The sequence below is a fragment of the Capra hircus genome, chromosome 27 (assembly GCF_001704415.2).
Source record: "Capra hircus breed San Clemente chromosome 27, ASM170441v1, whole genome shotgun sequence".
Taxonomy (NCBI): domain Eukaryota; kingdom Metazoa; phylum Chordata; class Mammalia; order Artiodactyla; family Bovidae; genus Capra; species Capra hircus.
Window position 1 is genome coordinate 18,476,067 of NC_030834.1, and position 25,217 is coordinate 18,501,283.

The 25,217-nt window shown below is 39.3% G+C and overlaps 2 protein-coding genes across 6 annotated transcripts in view; one reads left to right on the forward strand and one right to left on the reverse strand.

Moving 5' to 3' along the window:
• The window catches only part of WRN (Werner syndrome RecQ like helicase), a 114,429-nt gene extending 96,753 nt beyond the window's left edge, over positions 1-17,676 (reverse strand). For all 4 annotated transcript variants that reach the window (XM_018042051.1, XM_018042050.1, XM_018042049.1 and 1 more), the window contains exon 1: positions 17,450-17,676. The gene's annotated coding sequence lies outside the window, so the exon portion shown is untranslated. The remainder of the gene's footprint in view (positions 1-17,449) is intronic.
• The window catches only part of PURG (purine rich element binding protein G), a 39,947-nt gene continuing 32,965 nt past the window's right edge, over positions 18,236-25,217 (forward strand). Inside the window, exons 1-2 of one of the 2 annotated variants that reach the window (XM_018042056.1) lie at positions 18,236-18,325; positions 18,642-19,520. In XM_018042056.1, coding sequence (XP_017897545.1) covers positions 18,648-19,520 — 873 coding nt within the window. In that variant the 5' untranslated portion in view covers positions 18,236-18,325; positions 18,642-18,647. Of the gene's footprint in view, positions 18,326-18,641; positions 23,378-25,217 lie in introns of those variants that run through there. The other variant, XM_018042055.1, reaches the window with a different exon arrangement.

The window sequence follows — 25,217 nt, forward strand, 5'->3', positions numbered from 1 at the left end:
TGAAAGTGAAAGAGGAGAGTGAAAAAGTTGGCTTAAAGCTCAACATTCAAAAAACTAAGATCATGGCATCCGGTCTAATCACTTCACGGCAAATAGATGCTAAAACGATGGAAACAGTGACAGACTATTTTTTGGAGCTCCAAAATCACTGCAGATGGTGACTGCAGCCATGAAATGAAAAGAGGCTTGTTCCTTGAAAGAAAAGTTATGACCAACCTAGACAGCATATTAAAAACCAGAGACATTACTTTGCCATCAAAAGTCCATCGAGTTAAAGCTACAGTTTTCCCAGTGGTCATGTATGGGTGTGAGCGTTGGTCTATTAAGAAAGCTCAGCACCGAAGAAATGATGCTTTTGAACTGCGGTGTGGGAGAAGACTCTTGAGAGTCCCTTGGACTGCAAGGAGCTCCAACCAGTCAATCCTAAAGGAAATCAGTCCTAAATACTCATTGGAAGGACTGATGCTGAAGCTGAAACTCCAATACTCTGGCTACCTGTTGCGAAGAACTGACTCACTGGAAAAGACCCCGATGCTGGGAAAGATTGAAGGTGGGAGAAGGGGACGACAGAGGATGAGATGGTTGGATGGCATCACCGACTCAATAGGCATCAGTTTGAGTAAACTCCGGGAGTTGGTGATGGACAGGGAGGCCTGGAGTGCTGCAGTCCACGGGGTCACAAAGGGTTGGACACGACTGAGTGACTGAGGTGAACTGACAGACTGACATATTGCAAGGCAATTTATAAATGTTAATGGTTATTAATAAGCTTATATTTATTTCAAATCCTAAAAGATGATGCTGTGAAAGTGCTACACTCAATATGCCAGCAAATTTGGAAAACTCAGCAGTGGCCACAGGACTGGAAAAGTTCAGTTTACATTCCAACCCCAAAGAAAGGCAATGCCAAAGAAATGTTCAAACTACCGCACAACTGCACTCATCTCACATGCTAGTAAATAATGCTCAAAATTCTGCAAGTGAAGCTTCAACAGTATGTGAACCGAGAACTTCAAGATGTTCCAGCTGGATTTAGAAAAGGCAGAGGAACCAGAGATCAAATTGCCAACATCCACTGTATCACTGAAAAAGAAAAAGAGTTCCAGAAAAACATCTACTTCTGCTTTATTGACTACGTCAAACCCTTTGACTGTGTGGATCACAACAAACTGGAAAATTCTTCAAGAGATGGGAATACCAGCCCACCTTACCTGCCTCCTGAGAAATCTATATGCAAGTGTAGAAGCAACAGTTAGAACCAGACACAGAACAGAATGGTTCCAAATTGGGAAAGGAGCACATCAACACTGTATATTGTCAACCTGCTTATTTAACTTATATGCAGAGTACATCATGCGAAATGCCAGGCTGGATCAAGTACAAGATGGAATCAAGATTGCAGGGAGAAATATCAATAATCTCAGATACGCAGATGACACCACCCTCATGGCAGAAAGCAAAGAAGAACTAAAGAGCCTCTTGATAAAAATGAAAGGAGTGTGAAAAGGCTGGCTTAAAACCCAATATTCAAAAAACTAAGCCATGGCATCTGGTCTCATCACTTCATGGCAAATAAAGGGGGAAACAATGGAAACAGTGACAGACTTTATTTGAGGGGGGAGGACTCCAAAATCACTGCAGATGGCGACTGCAGCCATGAAGTTAAAAGACACTTGCTCCTTGGAAGAAATGTTATGACCAACCTAGACAGCATGTTAAAAACCAGAGACATTACTTTGCCATCAAAAGTCCGTCGAGTCAAAGCTACAGTTTTTCCAGTGGTCATGTATGGAGGTGAGAGTTGGACTAAAAAAGAAAGCTCAGCACTGAAGAATTGATGCTTTTGAACTGTGGTGTTGGAGAAGACTCTTGAGAGTCCCTTGGACTGCAAGGAGATTCAACCAGTCAATCTTAAAGGAAATCAGTCCTGAATACTTATTGGAAGGACTGATGCTAAAGCTGAAACTCCAATACTTTGGCCACCGGATGCAAAGAGCTGACTCATCGGAAAAGACCCTGATGCTGGGAAAGACTGAAGGTGGGAGAAGGGGATGACAGAGGATGAGATAGTTGGATGGCATCACTGACTCAACGGACATGAGTTTGAGTAGGCTCCAGGAGTTGGTGATGGACAGGGAAGCCTGGCATGCTGCAGTCCATGGGGTCACAAAGAGTCGGACACAACTGAGCGATTGAACTGAACTGATTTGCCACAAATCCAAAGCCCTTAACAGGAAAGTCGAAAGCTAATCCCAAAGTATGTGTATATACACACAACACACATAGGAAAAGAGTCTATTCTTAATCTTAAAAACAATTTTATTAAACTGGAAAACAAGTTTTGTTATATACAGAGTAGATCATTTGCAAAACTGCCAGAAAATTGTTTTCTGCAAATAATAAACAACTCTATTAAAACAGCTATAAAATCTTGTAATTCTGTAAGTAATTATTCATACTGCCAGAACAGAAATAAACCTCAGTAACTCTTCCCTATAGCCAGCTATATGACTGAAATCATTTTAATTTAAAATGTCTAATCTTTAGATGTACATACTCTTTTTTGCACAGAAAATTCTGTCTAGATGCCTCCAGGTTAAGAATTTTAAAATAAACGTGTTTACAAACCTAACATTTTTATCAAACTTATTCATACTTATATCTTGGGCCAGATAAAAAGCACACAGAAAAGGAAAGTTGGAGAATAATTCACAGTAGAGAAATTCTTCTGCATACATGTGGCTTTTAATCATTGATCAGATAAAGCTTATTCTTGGAAAGGATCTAAGTCATTGAATAATAGAATTTTTAAACTATATATTGAGCTGTTACCTTGTTGAGTATGAACAATGTTCACACATCTTTTTCCAAAATCAAATCTTATCATTTCTTATTTGAGCCATTAAAGGATCCCAAGTTCCTCTTTAAAATCAATAATGTATTTTGATTTGCTTTGGTTTGGATTTTTCTAGAATAATCTCACCTATCTATCCACCACTATCTACCACTTTTCACCTTTATCACTTTTTAAAAGGCTGGCTTTAAACAACATACACCTGGGATTTTTGTTGTGGTTTACTTTTCTGGTTTTGGTTTTTAACAGCGCCAACTTGAACATGCTATCTTTCAATAAGAGATTCATCTCATTCACAGTTAGTATAAGAACTTGTGCTTTCCCTTTCATTTTTGATTAATATTTATCTTCCTCTCTTCGGTTTCCTCTTACTCTTCGTCCATTTTTCCCAACTGGGTGAAGTTACCATTCATACTCTTTTTTACCATTGTCAGTGTTAAAACTTCACTTTTTACACATCCCACTATTACTCCACTCTCTGGGCAAAATAATAAAACTATATCCCTTCCCCATCAAGACCTGACATTTACACTGTCTCTCCATCCAGTAAGGGAAAACTCTTAGAATGTTTTGACTTCCCCACCCTTAACCACTGTCTTTTGCTGATACAGTTTTGGCTACTACAGCCTGTTGGCTTTCTAGTACTACTTTTCTATTTCAAGAACCCTTACTGTTTTCTGAACATTTTTGTTACAAATTTCATCATCCACTTTAATGTTTAAACTGAACTGAAGTTGCTCAGTCACGTCCAACTCTTTGCAACCCTGTGGACTGTAGCGCACCAGGCTCCTCCATCCATGAGATTCTCCAGGCAAGAATACCGGGGTGGGTTGCCATTTCCTTCTCCAGGGGATCTTCCCAATCCAGGGATCGAACCCAGGTCTCCCGCATTGCAGGCAGACACTTTAACCTCTGAGCCACCAGGATATGTAAGTGTTTATATTGCTTACTATGGTTTCCTTTTCAATTCATCCTGCCCTATCCTGGATCTCTGTTCTGAATTCAATTGTTTGCTCAGAGGTTCTTTTCAATTGCTTTCCTCAGGTAGAATATGTAGGGGATAAGCGCTGATCCCTTACATATATAAAAACCTATTTTTTCAGACAGATAAGAGAATGATGTGTTGACGGAGCATCTAACAGTCTCTTAGCAGTTTGTAGATGTTCTCTTACAGTCTTCTGCCATTTAACATCACAAGTAAGAAGTCCATTGCTTTTCTGCTGCTTTCCTCAATTATGAGTAACATTCTTCCCATCTGGGAGCCTTAGACACTTTACAGGATTTTTATATTTTAAAGCGCTCCACTCTATTCTTCCTGGGATCAGAGAGTCCGTGGAAAGGATTCCAAGTCTTAAGAAAATTTGCCTCTTGTTATAGGATGAACATATTCAAAAGCAGAGACATTACTTTGCCGACTAAGGTCTGTCTAGTCAAGGCTATGGTTTTTCCTGTGGTCATGTATGGATGTGAGAGTTGGACTGTGAAGAAGGCTGAGCGCCGAAGAATTGATGCTTTTGAACTGTGGTGTTGGAGAAGACTCTTGAGAGTCCCTTGGACTGCAAGGAGAGCCAACCAGTCCATTCTGAAGGAGATCAGCCCTGGGATTTCTTTGGAAGGAATGCTAAAGCTGAACTCCAGGACTTTGGCCACCTCATGTGAAGAGTTGACTCATTGGAAAAGACTCTGATGCTGGGAGGGATTGGGGGCAGGAGGAGAAGGGGACGACAGAGGATGAGATGGCTGGATGGCATCACTGACTCGATGGACGTGAGTCTGAGTGAACTCCGGGAGTTGGTGACGGACAGGGAGGCCTGGCGTGCTGCAATTCATGGGGTCGCAAAGAGTCGGACATGACTTGTATGTGTGACTGAACTGTATGCCTCTCCAGTACAAGACAGGTTGGGGTCCTAATCTCCAAGTACCTCAGAATGCCACTTTGTTTGGAAACAGGGTCATTACAGAGGTAACCAAATTTAAATAAAGTTATTAGAGCCGTCCTTAATCCAAAATGAGTGAAGTCTTTATAAAAAAGGGCAAATCTGAACACAGAGACAAGACATGCATACATAGACTATGATGTGAAAAAACACACTGTGTAGGGAAAAAGTCATCTACAAGCCACAAAGGCAGGCCAGAAGCAAACCTTTCCCTCACAGCCCTCAGGGAGAAAAAAAAAAAAAAACTCTGCCAACAATGTGATTTTGAACTTCTAGCTTCCAAAACTGCAGAATATTAAATTTCTGTTGAGTCTTCCAGCTTGTGGTACTTAATCACGGCAGCTATAACAAACTAATACACTCCTATTACTGGTTTAGTTATTAATTGCTATAACCTATTCTTTTTTTCCTTCTATACCACTTATTCACATTCCAGTGAAAACGTGCCTGAATTTCTTCTGTTAATGTCTATTTTCTTCTACCTGATGATGACGTCCTTAACTTCGTTCATTGTTACAAGACACCTCTTCTACTTGATCTCCAAGATGCTAATTTCCTTCTCAATATTCTCCCTTTCATTTCAAAGTCCTTTGACAATTTGCCTTACTGAACTTTTACAATGTTAAGATTTGGACTATTAATTTCAGAAAGTTCCTTTGCACTCTAGTTGAGTCCCCCCAAATGTGCTTGTAATTTCTTTCTTTAGTAAAAGTTATGATTTAATTATTTCAAAGACCTGTTTCAACAGGACTTTCCTATTCTGGACGTTCCTCATGCTGAATTCCTTGGGTAAAATGTTATCTTACTTTACCTGTGTAACTCTGTTTACCATCAGCAGTCTCAGCTCTTAGGGTCCATCAGAAAGCTGCAAAATGAGCACCAAGAGACTATATGAAGTCTTCTTAATATAGTCTGGATACCTTGGTTCACAGGTATCCAGAGCTGTAATCTCAAGCGCTAGCTCACCAGCACATAGAACCCACCAGTGCAACTCCTCTAGGTCCTGTAAGACGGGAAATATCAAGTAGGCTTCCTAAGTCCAATTGGTTCTTCAGTACATTCAATACCAATTTAATTTTCAGCCACACTGGTTTTACCACAGTAATTCTAACGAGTACTTTATTTAGGAAACAATGTTTTAATTCCTCTCCTAACCTCCAATATTCCTTTTACACCATTTCCAGTTCTTTAATACATTTTCTATTGAATCCACTGAATCCATTTTTACAAGGACTCTAAGTTATTTTTTGTGTGAAAATTCTTTTTTTATCAAGAGTCAACTATTCAGCTAAGTGATTTGATATCTGTTGATTTTACTCAAATACATGATGACTCTCAGTTGTCCGATTCATTTATAAATGAAGTTCTACATCAGAAGTGGACGACATTTTCAAGTTCATGGCACATTCAGAAAATGAAACTGTTTTCATGGCATGCTGGGTATGGGATCTGGGAATGTGAATATACTGTGAAACTTCTACCTTCTTTATAAAATTAAAATTTTCAAACTTTTAAAATAACAAACTTGAAATTATTTAGAAGAAATACTTCTGTATATTAGGTTTTATGTTTAGCATGGTTACACAAAATTCTTGATTTAGATCCTTAAACAACATATTCTTAATACTCTGTAGAGCAACCATCTCAAACAAGCTTTGTTAGCACCAATGGCAGCGGCAAATGACAAAAGGGGAAGCTTTGCTCTGACATACTGAAATCTCCTTTTTCACTGTTAACCAGCACTCCAACAATTCGATCTCCTTAAACTGAACTTCAAGCCTGGTGGAAGTCTTTAATGCTTCTCCTGTTTCTCTACTGAGAAATATGTTAATTTCTTCCGATGATGTTAAATCAGCTTCAAATACAAATGAATGTTTCTATATCAAGAATTGCAATGCTAAAGTTCTATCAGGCACACACTGGCTTTTCTCTAATAATATTAATCCTTCTTTAGGATTCAAACAACACCAATTAAACAATCACTTCTAAAAGTTATTTTAACTTCACTCCGCCAAACCTTATTTCTACTCTGATCCATAAATTTTGTCAGTACACATTAATATATTTTCCACATGATCACTATAGTGATGATTAAGTTAATTCAAGTGCTCAAAATGTCAGTTAAGGATACCATTTTTTGAAGCCAGTAATTAGATTTCAAAAAATCTGCAAAGTAAGAGTCATTCACACAGAAATAATTTGAAATTTTTCCCTTTAGCTTATAAATCTTCCTTTGGACTGTCAACCTATTTCAGTAATGAAACAGCTAATCAGATTTCTTCACCTAAAGCTGAAAGGATGGCATTGTAGCCGCTTGGATTTCAGTAGATTCACCGTTCTTATGACATCATTTAATGGAGAATTCAGAACTACAGGTAAATTTTAATATACAAGAGATTCTCTGTGAAAAAACAACATATAACTAGGAATATCAGGTTTTTTATGTTGAACTTAACATAAAGCCTTTCTATGTTCCTATTGTTACCAGCCCCACATTTCCAGTTTCTATAATTTCTCATATGTTTCAAAATATTCATTTTTCACTTCATTTTTCATCTCCAGTTGGTTCTGGAACTTCTGTGCCAAGCAAATAATGTCCTTCCAGGCATTTTTCAAAGATTCTATAAAGCCTGCTGAGGACCACTGCCAGTATTTACGAACTCATAACTGCAATGAACACTTTTCTCATTAATCTTCTTCTAATGTTGTCTTCAGCATAAACCTTCAACATTATCTTCTAAAAGATAACTGAAAAATGGCAACTTTTCTACTTCCTTTGCCTCACTGGTCCCAAACATAGTATTCCATATAGGCAGGAGGGAAAAAGCAGATTTAGCAAACTAGTGAGGTAATCTGGGCTCTATTAACTGTTCAATCCTGTAACTAGCTTCTTGAGTTCAATCTGATTATTTATCAGTCTCTTAAATTTGTTCTTATTTTTTGCTCATAGACACTTTCAAACGTTCAGATCTTTTGTTTAGTAAAATATATGTTTTATGAAAAGGTATCAGAATATTCTGCCTGACACCCCTACTCCATTTGATTTAGGCTGAAAAGTGAAGAATTCTGGGAATACCAAATCCAATTCTGAGATAATCCTTTACTACTTAGTTATTGATTAATAAATATTTACTATTATGTTCAACTCATAAACTGGATGACATTCCAGCTTTAATCAGTCTTACACATCAAAACTGGGAAAGTAAGTAACTAAGGAAATTAAATCTATTTGCATAAAAAGTACTTAAAATACTACAGGTCTTTAATTCCTCAGGAAAAGTTTTCTGTTGTTTAGCCTGTCTGTATTCTTATGAACATTTCTGAAGTCCTATCCAAAAAAACAATTTTTTTTAATTAAGGAGATTAAACAAAAACTAAGTGTACTGAAATACTTATTTTCATTTATTTCAATAATTAAAAAATTTTAAAGTAAACAAAAAATACTTCAGGGTAATCAAATATATTTTTAAATGAGTTTCTGAAGATACAAAGACATATTTTATTGAATCAATTGAGTTGCATATGTTCAATCAATTAATAATAGTAATAATAACTAATGCTCTTTTCTATGTTTCCAGTAAAACTATGAGAATTAGGAAAGAAAATTCAAAGAACACATATAACTTTCCCAATGAGTAAATAACATACACATACCCAATTAAAGTGATTAACAGATAGGAAATTATTTAACAGTTAAGACAGAAGGATACAGCCACAACACAGCCCTTTTCAACCAAGTTTACTGTGCATAACTATACACGTTATAGATCTCAAGTAGTTTACAAAACGATCTACATAAAGAACGCTCAAACATAATTGAACCTATTGCAAATCTTTGAATGTTTGCCTTATAAAAAGCTTTTATGTTTGAAAATTATAAAAAATACGCAACCATCAAAATCGTGCATTACCCATAACCCATATCATTATGCTGCAGCACAAACTGAAAGGCACTAACCTTGCTTCAGCTAACTCTTGCCAATGGTCAGTATGGTCCCAGTTTTGCCAGACCTTCCAATTTTCCAAAAGAAATGGATATGCTACTCAATCTCCCATTTGATACCAATTTCCAAGACCCAGTTTCCTGTAGGCCTCTTAATTCTAACCTCGGCTGTAGACAAATCAATACCAGAGCTGGTGTGAGTATCTCTCGAAATGTTAAGAGTCAGTATCCCTTTATGAAACATTCTTTGAGTGAAATACTTGGGTACGTTTTTGGAGGTACACTATAGAATGAGTAGTTGAGAAGCAGTAGGAATATGCCAAAACAGGAGAGAGGGTTGTAGTCTGGGACACGTACTTAATCAGGGTAGAGTAGGAGGGAAGTTATCCGAAGACTAGAGCAAGTCTCCTTTTCTCCCCATTTCTGAGTCTTTGTCAACTCACACTGGCCTGGCGCATTACTTCACCCTATGGATTCCACAATGACTCGAGCAGCACCCACAGAGCCCGTCATTTACCTTCTCATCTGTAAAACTGGGACTGAAAACAATGAACCCAGAGGGGGCACGAGCTCAGCTCTTCCAGTCCATTAACTATCAGCATCAATCAAATGCTTCAATAGTCAAATCATTAAAAGGACTAGTTTGATGGTCTAGTGTGAAAATGAATGTCTACATAGAGCCTAGGGAAAATGAAAGATAAGCCATCTTCATGAAGGCAGGCCAAGGAAATTTCTTCACACAATACTAAGATTTCTGCTCAGAATACTTCTCTACTTCTCACACCATTTTACCTATAGTTACATTTTTAAAAATTAATCATACAAAAATAACCAGCATTCTCCAGAAAGATTTATATACAAGGACAGTCATCCTTGTTATACATAATATAAAACCAAAGCAGCTTAAATGATTCAGCAATTCACTCTGGTTATCAATGTCCAAATTTTGGTTAGACACTTTGAGTCAGACATGACAGAGAGACTAACAATAATAAATTATATATATATATATATATATATACACACACACACACACACACAGATACATATAGAGACACACTGTTGTTTTAGTCGTGTCCAACTCCTTTGCAACCCCAAGGACTGTAGCCTGCCAGGCTCCTCTGTCTATGGAGTTTCCCAGGCAAGAATACAGAAGTTGGTTGCCATTTCCTTCTCCAGGGAATCTTGCCGATCCAGGGAATGCACTTGTGTCTCCTGCACTGGCAGGCACATTCTTTACCACTGAGCCACCTGGGAAGTCCCCATAGAGACACATGTACACACATATTTCTACACAAGCATGCACGATCTATAATTACCAGAGAGGACATAACTTATAAGGTATCTTTCTGTATTGTTTTTGAGAATTCTTTTCTACTTTTCAGTGCACTAATAAGAATAGGAAGGGGCAAAGGAAAAAGAACCATGGAATCCATGAAAAAGCCCTCATTAAATTCCCTAATTAAAGAGGCTTTCATTAATCTATTGAATCTTAATTTCCCTCCAAATAACCCAGGCAAACAAACTACAAATGTAAATAAAACCACCATTAGCATTTCCTTCAGCTACAGTAAATCACAGCAATTTTAATTTTTTCTTTTGAGAGACCTATTTCTTTATAGGTATCTACTAAATATTCATAACTGTCAAACACTATGTAATATATAATTTATATTTTTAAAGTGTAAGTTAAAATTTGTGTTAATAAAGTCAATTGAAATAAAGTATAAATAAAACCAAATAAATACAATAAAATGTCATTAAAATGCTAGCAACAGGGGAAAAAGAATAATGCTGTGTCATTGTGAGAAGCCGCACTGCCCATAAACCAGGAACATGACTTGACCTGAACTGAGTCCATGGCACAGCGAAGTGCTTTATAACTGAATTTCACTATCCAACTGAATAATTCATTATTTTTAATGAATTTCCTCTGTTCTGTAAGTAGCTATAGCCAGTCAGCTAAAATCAGCCACTATAAACCGGGAAACTGCAGAGAAAGTTTTCAGGTAAGTCAATTTAAAACTTTCTTAGGCTGCCTATTTTTTCTTTTTATTTTTCCCTGTCACTTCTTATGGGCTGAGATGAAATTTTATAAGACTCATTATCAAAAGGACATTGACGGTTGGCTACCCAGCATCCATTCCACCCTGCACCTTTTGCACAGTGCTGTAAATTTAATTCAGATAATGACCAGTTATTCGCAAAGCCAATGTGCTTCAAGGAAGCTGCCCCCAACTGCCAGCTCCCATGGAAAATCCAACTGATCTAAAATAAATCCCATTCCCCCAGTTACAATGATTCAGAAACTCAGGCCTGAACTCAAGGCATTCTCCTAGCTTTGGGTTAAGAATAAAAACTGCAACCTAAGAGAGACCAATGAGATACAAGAGATGTTTATGGGGCTTCTAAGAATAATTTTTTTTTTTTTTTCTTATATGAAAGTACCACAAGAGATGTCTTGTTTGGGAATGGGAAGCCTGGGCCTTCAACAGCCAATTTGCCACGGTGATGGAAATTAGCGGGAGGATGCAGCCAACACACAGGAGATGGAAAAGATGAGAAATGAAGCTACAGTCAATGCACTAAACTAGTCTTCAAGTCAGTCCTCCCCTAGCCTTCAAGGTTCATTTTAAAAATAAGTTTCCTGATTTGTTAAGCCTGTTTGAATCAAGTTTTCTGTGCTTGGGTTGTAACTAACACACAAATATAATTGAAAATAAGAGCATGTGGCCAATTCTTTTCTTTAAACCCTTATCTTAAATAAAAATAAATTATAAGGATAAAAATACTAGCCCCAGACAAACACACATATATATTAGCCACACAAAGTATACAGTACCAAAAGTTTCAAAATTTCATAAACAGAGCTTCATATCATCTTTAAATCAAAATAAGAGTTAAAATAACATTAAAAAGCAATTAACAGAAAATTAGAACTTAAATAAACGGGGGTGATATTGAACTTTAGGATGCACAGCTCTGCGTTGGGCTGAAATGCAGGATTTTCAGATAGAAAGAAAAATGCAGTATTTTACAATAAGACCAATGTAAGTGTGGAAGGAAGAGCAAAAGGTAAAAATAGAGACAGAGTAAAAAAGAAATTGGAAAATTAATATAAAATTCTGAAAGCAACCATAAGTTTATCCAGTGCCAAGAACTTCAGATTAACTTCTTCACACAGGGAAAGTTTATATAAAATGAGTAAAAGGAAAAACAAGCAATTCTGTGATGGTACAGAAGGCAAAAGTTATCTTCTAGTCCAGTGATCTTTCCACCGCACTCCGGTGCCCTCACTTCAAGAATGAATAGCTAAAGTAGATCACGTGCCCACAGGTGATGTCTCACACTACAGATCAAAATGAGAAGACACAACAAACCTTTGATATTTTTCCTAATGGCTTCTACTATTCCTACAATACACTAGGGAGATCCCACACCTCTACCTTCTTGGCCTCAGAGAGACCTAAAGAGTGGGTGAATCTCTGCCCTGCCCCGAAAAGCCAGCCTATCAGACTAAAGGTAGAAGATCATAAAATTCAGACAAGACACTGGAGTTTGAAAGAAGCAAAGGCTTGAAGGGAAGGAAGGGAAAGTCACTGGTTCCACTTATCGGGAGATAATGTGAAATTATTCTAATCACTTATTTCCCAGTGAAGAAATTATTCCAAAACCATCCTCTTTTTTAATCCTCCCATATATAAAACATTTATCAAAAAAGAAAGCAAATCACCTTTAAAAGAAGCTGACTGCTCTGCAGGTGAAGGGGGATACAGGGTAAACCTATATGATCCCTAAGGGAAGTAGTGCAGAGTAATGATGGTGTTGATGATAATGCTGACGACGATCATTTTAAGGCGAGAGACGGGGTAAGCACCTGACCGCTATTACTAACCAGTTTTCACAAGAGGTAAGCTTAACTCCTATCAAAGGGCTAAAGTCTCTGAAATACTTGTCCCCCAGTACCACTTTGAGGTAATTTGATTTTATAAAACTGTATCGATTTGATTAAAAGACTGAAATACTCCGGAGATGACCAGATTCAAGATAGGCATATCCAAATGAAGGGACTTATCTATATATGAGCAAGAATCAATTAAAAAGTATAATTTATATCTAAACTCAATAACAGCAAAAATGGCAATCTGCCAAGGAATAAACTTAAAGTAAACTACCTAAGATCCATTTTAAAGACAACTAGGCAAGCTTAGTAAAACACCAAAAAAGGTCTAGAGAAGACATACCGAGTTCCTGGACAGTTAAGACTCAAAACTTTAATTAAATCAATATACTCCAGAAGCAACACCAAGAAAAGATATCAGCAGGATTTTTCATCAAACCACACAAGCTTATATTAAAGTTCACTAAGAGAAGAAAATAGTCAAGAGCGTTCAAAAAAATGTATTTTTTGAGAAAATAAGACCAATAAAGAAAAATTCACTCTATTAAACATAAAAAAAAGTTTGAGAACTCCTAAAGTGAAGTCGCTCAGTCGTGTCCAACTCTTTGAGACCCTGTGGACTGTAGCCCATCAGGCTCCTCCATCCATGGGATTTTCCAGGCAAGAATACTGGAGTGGGTTGCCATTTCCTTCTTCAGGGGATCTTCCCAACCCAGGGATCGAACCTGGGTCTCCCACGTTGCAGGCAGACTCTTTCCAGTCTGAGCCACCAGGGAAAGGGAAGTCACTCAGTCCTGTCCAATTCTTTTCGACCCCATGGGCTGTATAGTCCATGGAATTCTCCAGGCCAGAATACTGGTGTGGGGAGCCTTTCCCTTCTCCAGGGGACCTTCTCAACCCAGGTATTGAACCCAGGTCTCCCACATTGCAGGCGGATTCTTTACCAGTTGAGCCACAAAGGAAGCCCCAGGGAATTCCTCTATTAAACATAAGCAGTACACAAAAACAGAAATTAAAATAGTGTGGAATTGGTATAAAAATAGATATAAATCAATGGAACAAAATATATCATGTTCAGAAACAGAGCCATGTAAATACAGAAACTTGACATAAGATAAAGGAGGCACTTCTCATCTTTGACCACCTGCAGAGAAAAACCCTGGTTCAAGCCACATTACCTCTTACTTCCGTCACCTCCACTGTCTTCTCAAAACAGAAGTCAGAGTGATTGTGTTAAAAAATGTTTCAATTTAAAGAATTATATACCATAACCAAGTGAGATTTATCCCAGGAATGTAAAGATGGCTCAATATAAGAGAATCAATCAATGTAATATGTAACTTTTACAGAATGAAGGAAATACACCTGACCATCTCAACTGACATGGGCATTTGACAAAATCAAATATTCTTTCATGATATAAAGTCAGAAAACTAGGGAGAGAAGGGAATTTCCTCCACACAATAAAGGGCACTTATGAGAAACGCAGTTAACATCATACTCAACAGTAAAAGACTGAAGATCTTTTCCCTAAAATCAAGACCAAGACAAAGATACTCCTTCCACCAATGCTATTGAACAGAGTACTGAAATTTCTAGCCCCAGAGAAATTAGATATAAATAAGAAATAAAAGGCAATAAATTGGAAAGAAGTAAAACTCTATTCACAGATGACATGACTGTGTCTATAAAAAAAAAAAATCCCAAAGAAACCTACTAAATCTAATAAGCAAATTCAGCAAAGTTACAGGGTACATGATCAAGACACAAAAATCAGCTGAGTTTCTAGACAACAGCAATGAGCAATCTGAGAGGAAACTTAAAAAGCAATCTTGTTTACAATAGCATCTAAAAAAATAAAATACCCAGGAGGTGAAATGAAAAACATGTACATCAAAACCTACAAAACATTGCTGCCAATTAAAGAAGACATTTCATTCACAAAGAAGACAAGTTCCACCACAACAAATGGAATGCCACCTGTGTTCATGGAAAGAAAGACTTTCTATCTACAGATTCAACACAATCTCTATCAAAATTCCAAAGGCCTTTTTTTGCAGAAATGGAAAAGGTAATCCTCAAATTCATATGGAATTGAGAGTTCCCTGGTAGCAGTGATTAGGACTCATCTCTTTAACTGCTGTGGCCCGGACTAAATCCCTGGTCAGGGAACTAAAATCTCACAAGTCATCAAGCATAGCCAAAAAAAAAAAAAATTTCATAGGTAAAATGGTTCTGCCACTATAGAAAACAGTTCCTCAAAAAGCTAAACACATAAGTATCATATGATCCAGCAAGTCCACTCCTAGGTACAGACCCAAAAGAAACAGGAACTGGAAACAGGGACTCAGGTAGATCCTTGTAAGCCAATGTTCAGCGCACCATTATTCACAATAACCAAAGGGGGGAAAACCCAACTGTCTGTCAACAGATGAATGGATAAACAAAATATAGTATGTACACACAACGGAAACACATTCAGCCATAAAAAGAAAGTAAGTTCTAATACATGGTACGACGTGGATGAACCTTGAGAACATTATGACAAGTGAAATAAGTCAGATGCAAAAAAACAAATATGATTCCACTTGTATATACTATCTAGAATAAGCAAATTCATAGAGAGTGAGCATATGAGAGGTTACCTGGGGCTGGACAGAAGGGCAATGGAAAGTTGTTGCTTAATTAACCAGTTATAGAGTTCTGCTCTTCAAATACACCAAGCAGGCTCCCTCAGGGCCTTTGCACTTTCGTTTACCTCAGATAGCCACAAAACTAGCTCTCTCACTTCCTTCAGCTCTTTACTCAAAAATTACCTAGGTGGCAAAGAGGATGAAGAATCCTCCTGCAATGCAGGAGACCCGGGTTTGATCCCTGGGTAAGGAAGATCCCTTGGAGAAGGGAATGGCTACCCACTCCAGTATTCTTGCCTGGAGAATCCCATGGACAGAGGGGCCTGGCAGGCCACAGTCCGTGGGGTCACAAAGAGTCAGACACGACTGCGCAACTAACACTAACAAAGAGTGAAGTAAGTCAGAAAGAGAAAAACAAATATCATATATTAACGCATATATGTGGAATCTAGAAAAACCACACTCAGTTCAGCTCAGTCGCTCAGTTGTGTCCGACTTTGTGACCCCATGAATCGCAGCATGCCAGGCCTCCCTGTCCATCACCAACTCCCGGAGTTCACTCAAACTCACGTCCATCGAGTCCGTGATGCCATTCAGCCATCTCATCCTGTTGTCCCCTTCTCCTCCTGCCCCCAATTCTTCCCAGCATCAGAGTCTTTCCCAGTGAGTCAACTCTTCGCGTGAGGTGGCCAAAGTACTGGAGTTTCAGCTTTAGCATCAGGACTGATCTTCAGAATGGACTGGTTGGATCTCCTTGCAGTCCAAGGGACTCTCAAGAGTCTTCTCCAACACCACAGTTCAAAAGCATCAATTCTTCGGCGCCCAGCCTTCTTCACAGTCGAACTCTCACAGTCCAACTACTGGAAAAACCATAGCCTTGACTAGATAGACCTTTGTTGGCAAAGTAATATCTCTGCTTTTGAATATGCTGTCTAGGTTGGTCATAACTTTCCTTCCAAGGAGTAAGCGTCTTTTAATTTCATGGCTGCAGTCACCATCTGCAGTGCCCGAAAAAATAAAGTCTGACACTGTTTCCACTGTTTCCCCATCTATTTACCATGAAGTGATGGGACCAGATGCCATGATCTTCGTTTTCTGAATGTTGAGCTTTAAGCCAATTTTTTTCACCCCCCTCTTTCACTTTCATCAAGAGGCTTTTTAGTTCCTTTTCAAACGGCATAGATGATCTTATTTGCAAAACAGAAACAGAAACATAATGCGGAGAACAAGCGTATGGACACTAAGGTGGGGAGAAGGCAGGGATTAACTGCCAGACTGGGATTAACACAAATATACTACTGATACTATGTATAAAATAGATAACTAATGAGAACCTACCATACAGCAGGAAGAACTCTACTCAGTACCCTGTGGTAACCTAAATGGGAAGGAAGTCCAAAAAGAGAGGATATATGTATACATGTAGCCGATTCACTTTGCTGTACAGTAGAAACTATCACAACATTGCAAAGCTACTATACTCCAATAAACACTAATTCAAAAAAATTACATTCTCAGCCAGGCCTTGCCTGACCACCTTACCGTAAAATTTCAGTTCCCTACCCTCATCCACACACCTCATCTCTCTTTCCTTTATTATTCTCCACGGAATTTTCACCTTCTGACATATTAGGCATTTGACTTACAGCCTATCTTTCTCCAAAATGCAAACTTCCCAAAACAGAGCGATTTGTGTTTGTTTTGTTCACTGATGGGACCTAGAGCGGCGCTCGGTAAATATCTGTGTAATTAAGAAAGGGGAGATCACTGTTCAATAGCATGAAAATCTAATAATGCCCTACCCATAGACTTCAACTCCCTAAAAATTAACATGCCTAAGTACTCTGACTTAAAACACTACTAAATTAGCATCTTACGGATGTTAATATCCGCTTCTGTAGGGAGAATATTTACATACTGACACATAACCAGAAAACAACTCAATTTTAACCAGGAAAAAAAAAATTAAAGACTGAATATTTTGAATTCAAAAATGCAACATGATTTGTTACATTACACAAAAGGGAGGCGGAAAAGGAGAACGAAAATGTCCATCCTTAAGGAACCTCCCACCCAAAGCCCAGAGACCTACTCTGTGGGACTGAGAACCTCCTGGTCGGAGAAGGCTAGAAAGATACCCCAGGGCGTGGAGCCTGAAGTAAGGTTGGAGGGACACGTTACCCTGAGATGAGCCAGTTCAACGGGACTCGTCCATCAGCTGGATGACCTGTGCAGCGACCCAACACCACAGCCTCGAACCAGGTATCCGGGTTCGATACCGATTCAACAGACCTCATTCCCGCGCTGCGGAGCCCACGCGGGAGGATCACGGCGCACGCAAAAACGCGTCACTCCTGGGACACAGACCTTCCCCACCCCCACGTCCGGGCTCCGCCACGCCCCCAAGTCCTCCGCTCGCAGAGCGCCGAGCTGCAGTCCCTCCCACCCTAGCCCAGCTGGCTAGGCGGCGCGCATGCGCGGAGGGGCCCTCCCCGCCGCTAAGCACTACGGGAAGTGTAGTCTCCGCGCGGGAGCCGGTGGGCCGCCCGAGTCCTACATCTCAGCGGTACCTGGAGAAGTCAGAACAGCCTCGCCTCAGCCAGGTCCTCGTCTCCATCTTCACACCTGTCCGGTCACCTCACGCTCACTCCCCAGTCCCACGCGCTGGGCTTCCGTCAAAGCGGGCCACAGAGGAGAGCCCGAGAGCCGATCTTCGCTTCAGCGGGCTGTGCTGGAGGAGGCGGGGTCCACTGCCTGCCTCCCGCCGCCCCCCTCCCCGCCCCCTCCCCTCCTCCCCGGCGGGCGTCGGGCCGGTGCCCGGAGAGCGGCGGCGGCCCCCGCACCGGCCGCTGGAGGGGCGGCGGCGGCGGCGGTGGGCGCCGCGGGCGATGCCCCTGCCCGGCTGCTCCGGCGCGGGGCGGTGCGAGCGGCGGCGGCGGCGGCGGCGGCGGCGGGGGAGCAGGCAGGGGGCGGCGGCTGCCACAGAGGGGCCGAGAACTGGCGGCGGCGGCGGCGGTCGTGAAGGGCACCGGCGGCGGCGATGATGGTAGTGCTGATGTGAGTGTCTGCTGACTGGGGGACCCGGGGGCTGCCGAGCCCGAGGCGGGCGGCCCGGCGCAGAGCGGGAGCGGGAGGCCAGGGGCGGCGGAGGGATGCTGAGCGCCCAGTGCGGAGCCGGGAGACGCCGCCCGCCCGCCAGTCCGCTCGCCCGGCCGCCGCAGCCCGTCCGGGAGAGGCGGGGAGCCCGGCGCTGCGGCGGCCCGATGTGGGGGTCCCGGGCAGAGGCTGGGGCAGCGCAGGCCGAGGGGCGTCTGCGATTGTTCTCAACACCCCCTCCCCCACCCCACCCCGTGTGTCTGTTTGTCACTTGCAGCTGAAGATGGAAAGAGCCAGGCGAAGGGGAGGCGGCGGCGGCGGCGGCGGCCGTGGCCGCGGCGGCAAGAATGTAGGGGGCTCTGGCCTAAGCAAGAGTAGACTGTACCCCCAGGCCCAGCACTCCCACTACCCCCACTACGCGGCTTCAGCCACCCCTAATCAGGCTGGGGGCGCAGCCGAAATCCAGGAGCTGGCCTCCAAACGAGTGGACATCCAGAAAAAGAGGTTTTACCTAGACGTGAAGCAGAGCTCGCGGGGCCGGTTCCTCAAGATAGCCGAAGTCTGGATAGGGAGAGGCCGGCAAGACAATATCAGAAAGAGTAAACTGACCCTCTCCCTGTCGGTGGCAGCGGAGCTGAAGGACTGTCTAGGGGACTTCATCGAGCACTATGCCCACCTGGGCCTGAAAGGCCACCGGCAAGAGCACGGTCACGGCAAAGAGCAGACCTCCAGGAGGAGACAGAAGCACTCAGCGCCCTCCCCGCCGGTCTCGGTGGGGTCCGAAGAGCACCCTCACAGTGTCCTCAAAACAGACTACATCGAGAGGGACAACAGGAAATACTATCTAGACCTGAAGGAAAACCAGCGGGGTCGCTTCCTAAGGATTAGACAAACCATGATGCGGGGAACTGGCATGATAGGTTATTTTGGCCACACTTTGGGCCTAGAGCAGACTATTGTCCTCCCAGCTCAAGGAATGATCGAGTTCCGCGACGCCTTGGTTCAGCTCATCGAAGACTATGGCGAAGGGGACATCGAAGAACGCAGAGGTGGAGACGACGACCCCGTGGAACTCCCCGAGGGGACTTCTTTCAGAGTGGACAATAAAAGGTTCTACTTTGATGTGGGCTCTAATAAATATGGAATTTTCCTGAAGGTAAGTGAGGTGAGGCCACCTTACCGTAATACTATTACCGTTCCGTTCAAAGCTTGGACAAGGTTTGGGGAGAATTTTATCAAGTATGAAGAAGAGATGAGGAAAATTTGCAACAGCCATAAAGAAAAGAGCATGGATGGCAGAAGGGCCAGTGGTGAAGAACAAGTATGCCTCGACTAAGATGAAAATGAACTCCATCAGGCAAAAGTTAAAATCATAGATTGGCTAAAAGAACTGATCCATACTCATTTGAAGAAATTTCTCCTCTTTTGGGGCCCTTTGTTATCAGTAATACCTCTAGTAGTTTATACTTCAAGGAGTCTGATTCTCATGTTATGTTACCGGTAGAACACTCAATTCTTATGGGAACTCCTGCCTTCCCAAAGCTAAATAGTTTAGCTGCTTCAACTGCTCCAGACTATTGAAGTATGCAAATCAGCACAAAGTATGACATTCTGACCTTCTAAGTACCCTAGCTAAGATTTACATTGCACTATGACATAAGCCTGAAAAAAATACATATACCTAATATGGAAGTGTGAATTTCTACTTAATAAGTTTCCCCCAAAAAGGATTCCATGCCTACTTCATTAAAAGCTGCTAGGATTACCTGTAGGACGGTTACCACAGAAACAGAAATTGACTTCTATTCTAAATATATTTATTTATTTATAAAAGGACAAGTTGAAATATATTCATTGTCCATTGGATAACTGAATATTAAACAGTCCCATTAAAGAATCAAATCTTAGTTACTATAGTATGCTATAATTTCAAATTTTGTGGTAACCCTACAGTTTATAGTTGCCATACCAACGCCATGAGAGTTTTTATTGGTTATTCTAAGCTAGTTACAATCCTATCTTCACCTCTGATGATTGTACCATACATTATTAGTGGCTTTCCAAAGTTTCAGGAATTACTTTTTATGTCACTGTTGCGTGGGAGGCTTCATCCTATGGCTTTGCTATGGAAATCTTGATATTTTACCTTTTCATACTAATTTGAAAGTTGTAAGAGGTTCTTTCCCAAAATATATCATAGACTCAAGGTGTTACATTTTTTGCTGCTGCTTTAACACTGTTTCAGAGGGGTTGGTGCACCAGTTATCTGATATAAAAATACATCTATAATAATATATTTTAGTAGCACTTTTAGCACCTTAAGACCATTTCAACACTTCCAGTATAAACCTGACTTTTACAGGTGTTTTAATTCCAGGAGAAGTTTTCTCTTTTCTAAAAAGCGTTTAGAATAAACATAAAATTTCAGCCTGAAAAAATATTATTTGAAGATTGGTTATAAGCATATTTGAAAAGAAAATTCAGGCATTTTCCAAGGTGCTCTTTATGATACTTAAAAAAGTTTACACAAGACTCACCCATTTACTTGTATGAAAAATTACTTTCCAGGAAGTGCCACTGCAATTTTCCAACACCTAAGCAGTTTTTTAAACAAGTGGATATAATGTATATGTGTACCAACCCACCCTGTATTAACTGACTGAAATTTTATCTGTTGAGCTGCATTTTATTCTGAATGAAATTACTGTCTTTTCTCTTGGCTTTACTCACCTCCCACACAATAAGTCCATATAATCATGTTTAGGAGCCAAACACTGATTTCAACCCCTAAATATAGCTCTCATTGATGAGAGCTGACTGCACGGATTGAGATCAGAATGTAGCTCTTCTTCTATATGCTATAAGTAATTCACAATTATTTTAGCAGTTGTTTTCCCTCCAGAGGATGTCCCCCAAAAGGTCACTAAACGAGATGAATTAAGAAAATGAGTTTCACTAATTCACGTTACTTAAAAACAAGCAGTCAGTAACTCAGACGTATATGCTGGTGTTGGCTTACGGATTGTATTTCCGGTTTCCTCAAACAGTGTGAAGGAATCTCACTAGTTCGTTATAATTGTGGACCATCTGGATCACTGTGGAACAGCTGAAGGTTAGAAGATGATGTTAGTACTAGAGTTAATAGCACATGGTGGGTGTTGAGACTCTAAAAGTAGCAAGGATCTTTGAACAGTCCTCACTGTAAAGTAACTATTATAGGCTTGATAAAAAGTAGCTTTGGGGTCTAGGAAGGAATGGTGTGCCCTTGAATTACAATACTACTGATTGCTTTGCTGCCCATCATAGTGCCTATGAATAATAATTAACCTGTCAGATTTTGGCAAACTGGAGCTGTGAATATTCCACTATTTGAGCATTCCTATCACCATTGCTGTGACTGTGTACTCTCTCTTAAAACCTTCTCTTCTAATATATTTATATCCGTTGAGTCTAAATAATTTCCCTTTTGGATTTTACTCTGGTAAGATTTGAGTGTGTGTGTCTATATATATATATGTGTGTGTGTGTGTGTATGTATATATGTGTGTTATATATATATAGACACACACACTACTATGTCAGACGTAAATATCTTTAACTCATTGTATATAAATATTATTAGTTTAATTTTTCATTAACAATTTAAGTTAAAAATGGGTTAAGCAGCCAAATTTTCTACATGGTATGTAGAAAATATACTTCAAAGTTTTTACCATCTCAAAGCTATAGATTGCATAGATGCATATATACCGGCAGTTGAATATACTTTAAAATCATTAAGCCTTCTGCCAGTCCTTTAGTTTCTTTTTTTCCCAAAGTTAATGTTCACTGAAAAAGGAAATGATGCTATGATTTTTTGATACTTAAAATTTCCAATCATTCATTAGCCATAATCCAGTAAGATCCAGTCCAAAACTCTGGTATTAGGACATGTATTGCCATGTATCTTATAAAATAAGCTACTACTCTTATCTGTGCAATATACATTTTATTTATTGTCATTTGTATCACAAATGGAGCTGCAAGTGTACATGGTATTCTTCAAAATACTAGGATCCCTGCCTTAAAGATATAAAACTCTTAAGGCAACTGGATGTTAGCAATCAAAAAGTGAGCATTTAAGTTAGTAACCAAAATTACTCTTTCACTATATAATTCTAAAACACTGATGATGTTTGCACATAATAATCCAAGCATAATGTGGTACAGACTCAAAACTGTAATCATATAAGCTGATAGTACGAAATCTGGAAACGGGTTCCTCTTCATTGTTGGCAGTGTGCTCCTACCAATTGAAAGCAGCACTAATCTGTTGCTTATATGCAAGAGATGCAATGTATTATAAAAGTATTCAACTTCTGCCACATTTTATAATTTTCCTTGTTAAAGCCCCAAACTGCCATGTCCCTTAAACTTGAGTCAAACACAAGCTTATTTGCACTAAAGAGCATGGCCAAAAAATAAATGACAGGGTGGAAAAGCTAGTTGGAACCTCTTGAAATAATGGGTTCTAATGGGGGAATTTCACATTTGTCTATTTGAAAGCTATATGGTCCAGGCAGACAATCTGTCAGTTCACTAATTTAATAATGCACTTTACCTTTTGTATATAAAAGATGTACATTTATGCCACTTGACTGGTGGGACGTGTTTCAATAACTGTGTAGTTTAGAATCTGTAGGGTGAGCTCTTGCATGCATGTTTGTGTTGGAACTGCTGTAGTAACAAGTTTCCATTCAACCAGTGTCATGGAGAAGGCTAGAAGATACCTCTGAAGTAAATCCCAAGACACCTAACAAAGAATTTTAGAGTTCATATTTGTATTCTTAAGGACTAGAATCAATTAATAAAACTCTTTCTAGCCCAGACTAGTATTACAGTTGAGATTATATCTAATTGACATTCCCCATAATACCCTGAAAATGAATTTTGGGAATTTGTGCAAAAAAAAAAAAAAAAAGCTTTTAATGATTCTGTTTCATTTTTGATGCATGTTTCACTTACTAATGAAAAGACAGTACCTGGTACTGTATTAGAATTCAAAGTATGATTGGCTGATATGGCATCATTAAGAAAAAAACCAGACTCGAGACATAAAGTTCAAATTAAGGAAATGCAAAGAAACTAAGAACAATTGCCAAAATAAATATGACATTATTTCAAAATTTGCAGAAGAACTTTCACCAACCGAAAAGGGTATTAGGGGATTTAGTGTATCCTTCCATCCTGAAAACTTCCTAAGATGTACATTTGAAAAGTAGATAATTGTTGCTTAATAATAGGTTGTATGTACTTTACTAAGAAACACTGTGTACTAACGATTCATCAAGAGTATACTATATTTACTGCATTCATTTTATATATGTGGATAAGAATACATTATATAGAGTGATCCTATCTTAATATACTCATGTATTTATATTGTAATTTTGCAAATATTTTCAGTAAAATAAACATTTATCTGAGCTGCACAATCTGAAGAGGATGAAATTGGAATATACCCTCAGACATTCAGTTTTAATAAGCAGCTGCCATGGAAAGTTGATATATGTACTATCATTCCTTTAGATTTTATGTTTATTTTAATATTTAAATAGGACTTGATTGGAAACTTGAAGTAGTGTACTGAAAATAATTTTTTCATAAGTATGAGTTTCTTTTTTCCTGCTTATTTCCAAGTATCTTTCATTGGAACTATTTATAAAATCTTATTCCAAGCTTTATATAAGAACTTTGCTTAGTCACCACATAGTTTGAAGTCTGTCTTTTACCAAAACACCAAACATCTTTGGCAGGATAAAAATCTAAAGTAAACCACAAAGAGAATTTAAAATTGACTCTATGCCAACAGAATAATACAGATGTAATATTTATCCCTGCCAAATTCAGATTCTTAAAATCTTTCTGGAGTTTCCTTCAAGATTCTTTGAATTTCATAGAGAAATAATGGCTCATGGCTAGCCCATCAGAGGAAGAGAGGAGAGATGTTCGCATGCTGTTAAGACAATCTGTAGTCCACAATGCTGTAGAAATGAGGTACAGGGAAATGTGTTTTTCCCAATTTAATGTCTTGTGAAAATTGAGTTTTTAGATCACAGTTACTCTGTCATACTCAAATTTATGTAGAAAAACAGTTTATATGTTAGTGTATTTTCTTGAGTAATGTCAAAAATTAATCTTTTCTCCTTAATTTGACATGGTTTTTTAAGTAATTTAAATTTATTTAATCAATATTTTTGAATAGGGAAAACCTGCATATAGTACAAAATTTAGATGCTCCAGATTGATAGACACTGAAAGGTAGCAACTAGTGTTACCAATTTCTTGTGTATCCTTCTAGAGTTACTCTGCATATACACATATGTATATATACACATATTCTTTTCAAACATATAATTAAAAATATATAGACACTCTCTTGTACCCAGTAGTATCAATATTAGATCTATCATTACAAGTGTATTTTTTCCCTTCTCCTTTAGATGCCATGTTTGATCTAGTTACTATAGCATTTAATTTGAGCTATTTATGACACCAAGGGAACCCCAAGGAAATTTCAAATGACTCCCATTGGAATTTACTCAAAGTGCAAATATATGTACATATCAATTTTTAAATGTATTTAGATTCAGTTCTCCATCCTTATTCCAAACTACTTTGTGCTCATATCTCTCCCTCTTCTGCCCCTCAAAAAAGTGGTGTTCTTTTTCTTGATGTAATACAGTTCAGGATGTGAAATTGTTTATCCAAAGATTATTTTAAATTAACTGTGTCCTCATGAAAAATACCCATATTTTAAAGCTTTAATAAATTATCAGTTTTTACTGATTATGTTACTATTATTTTTATACAA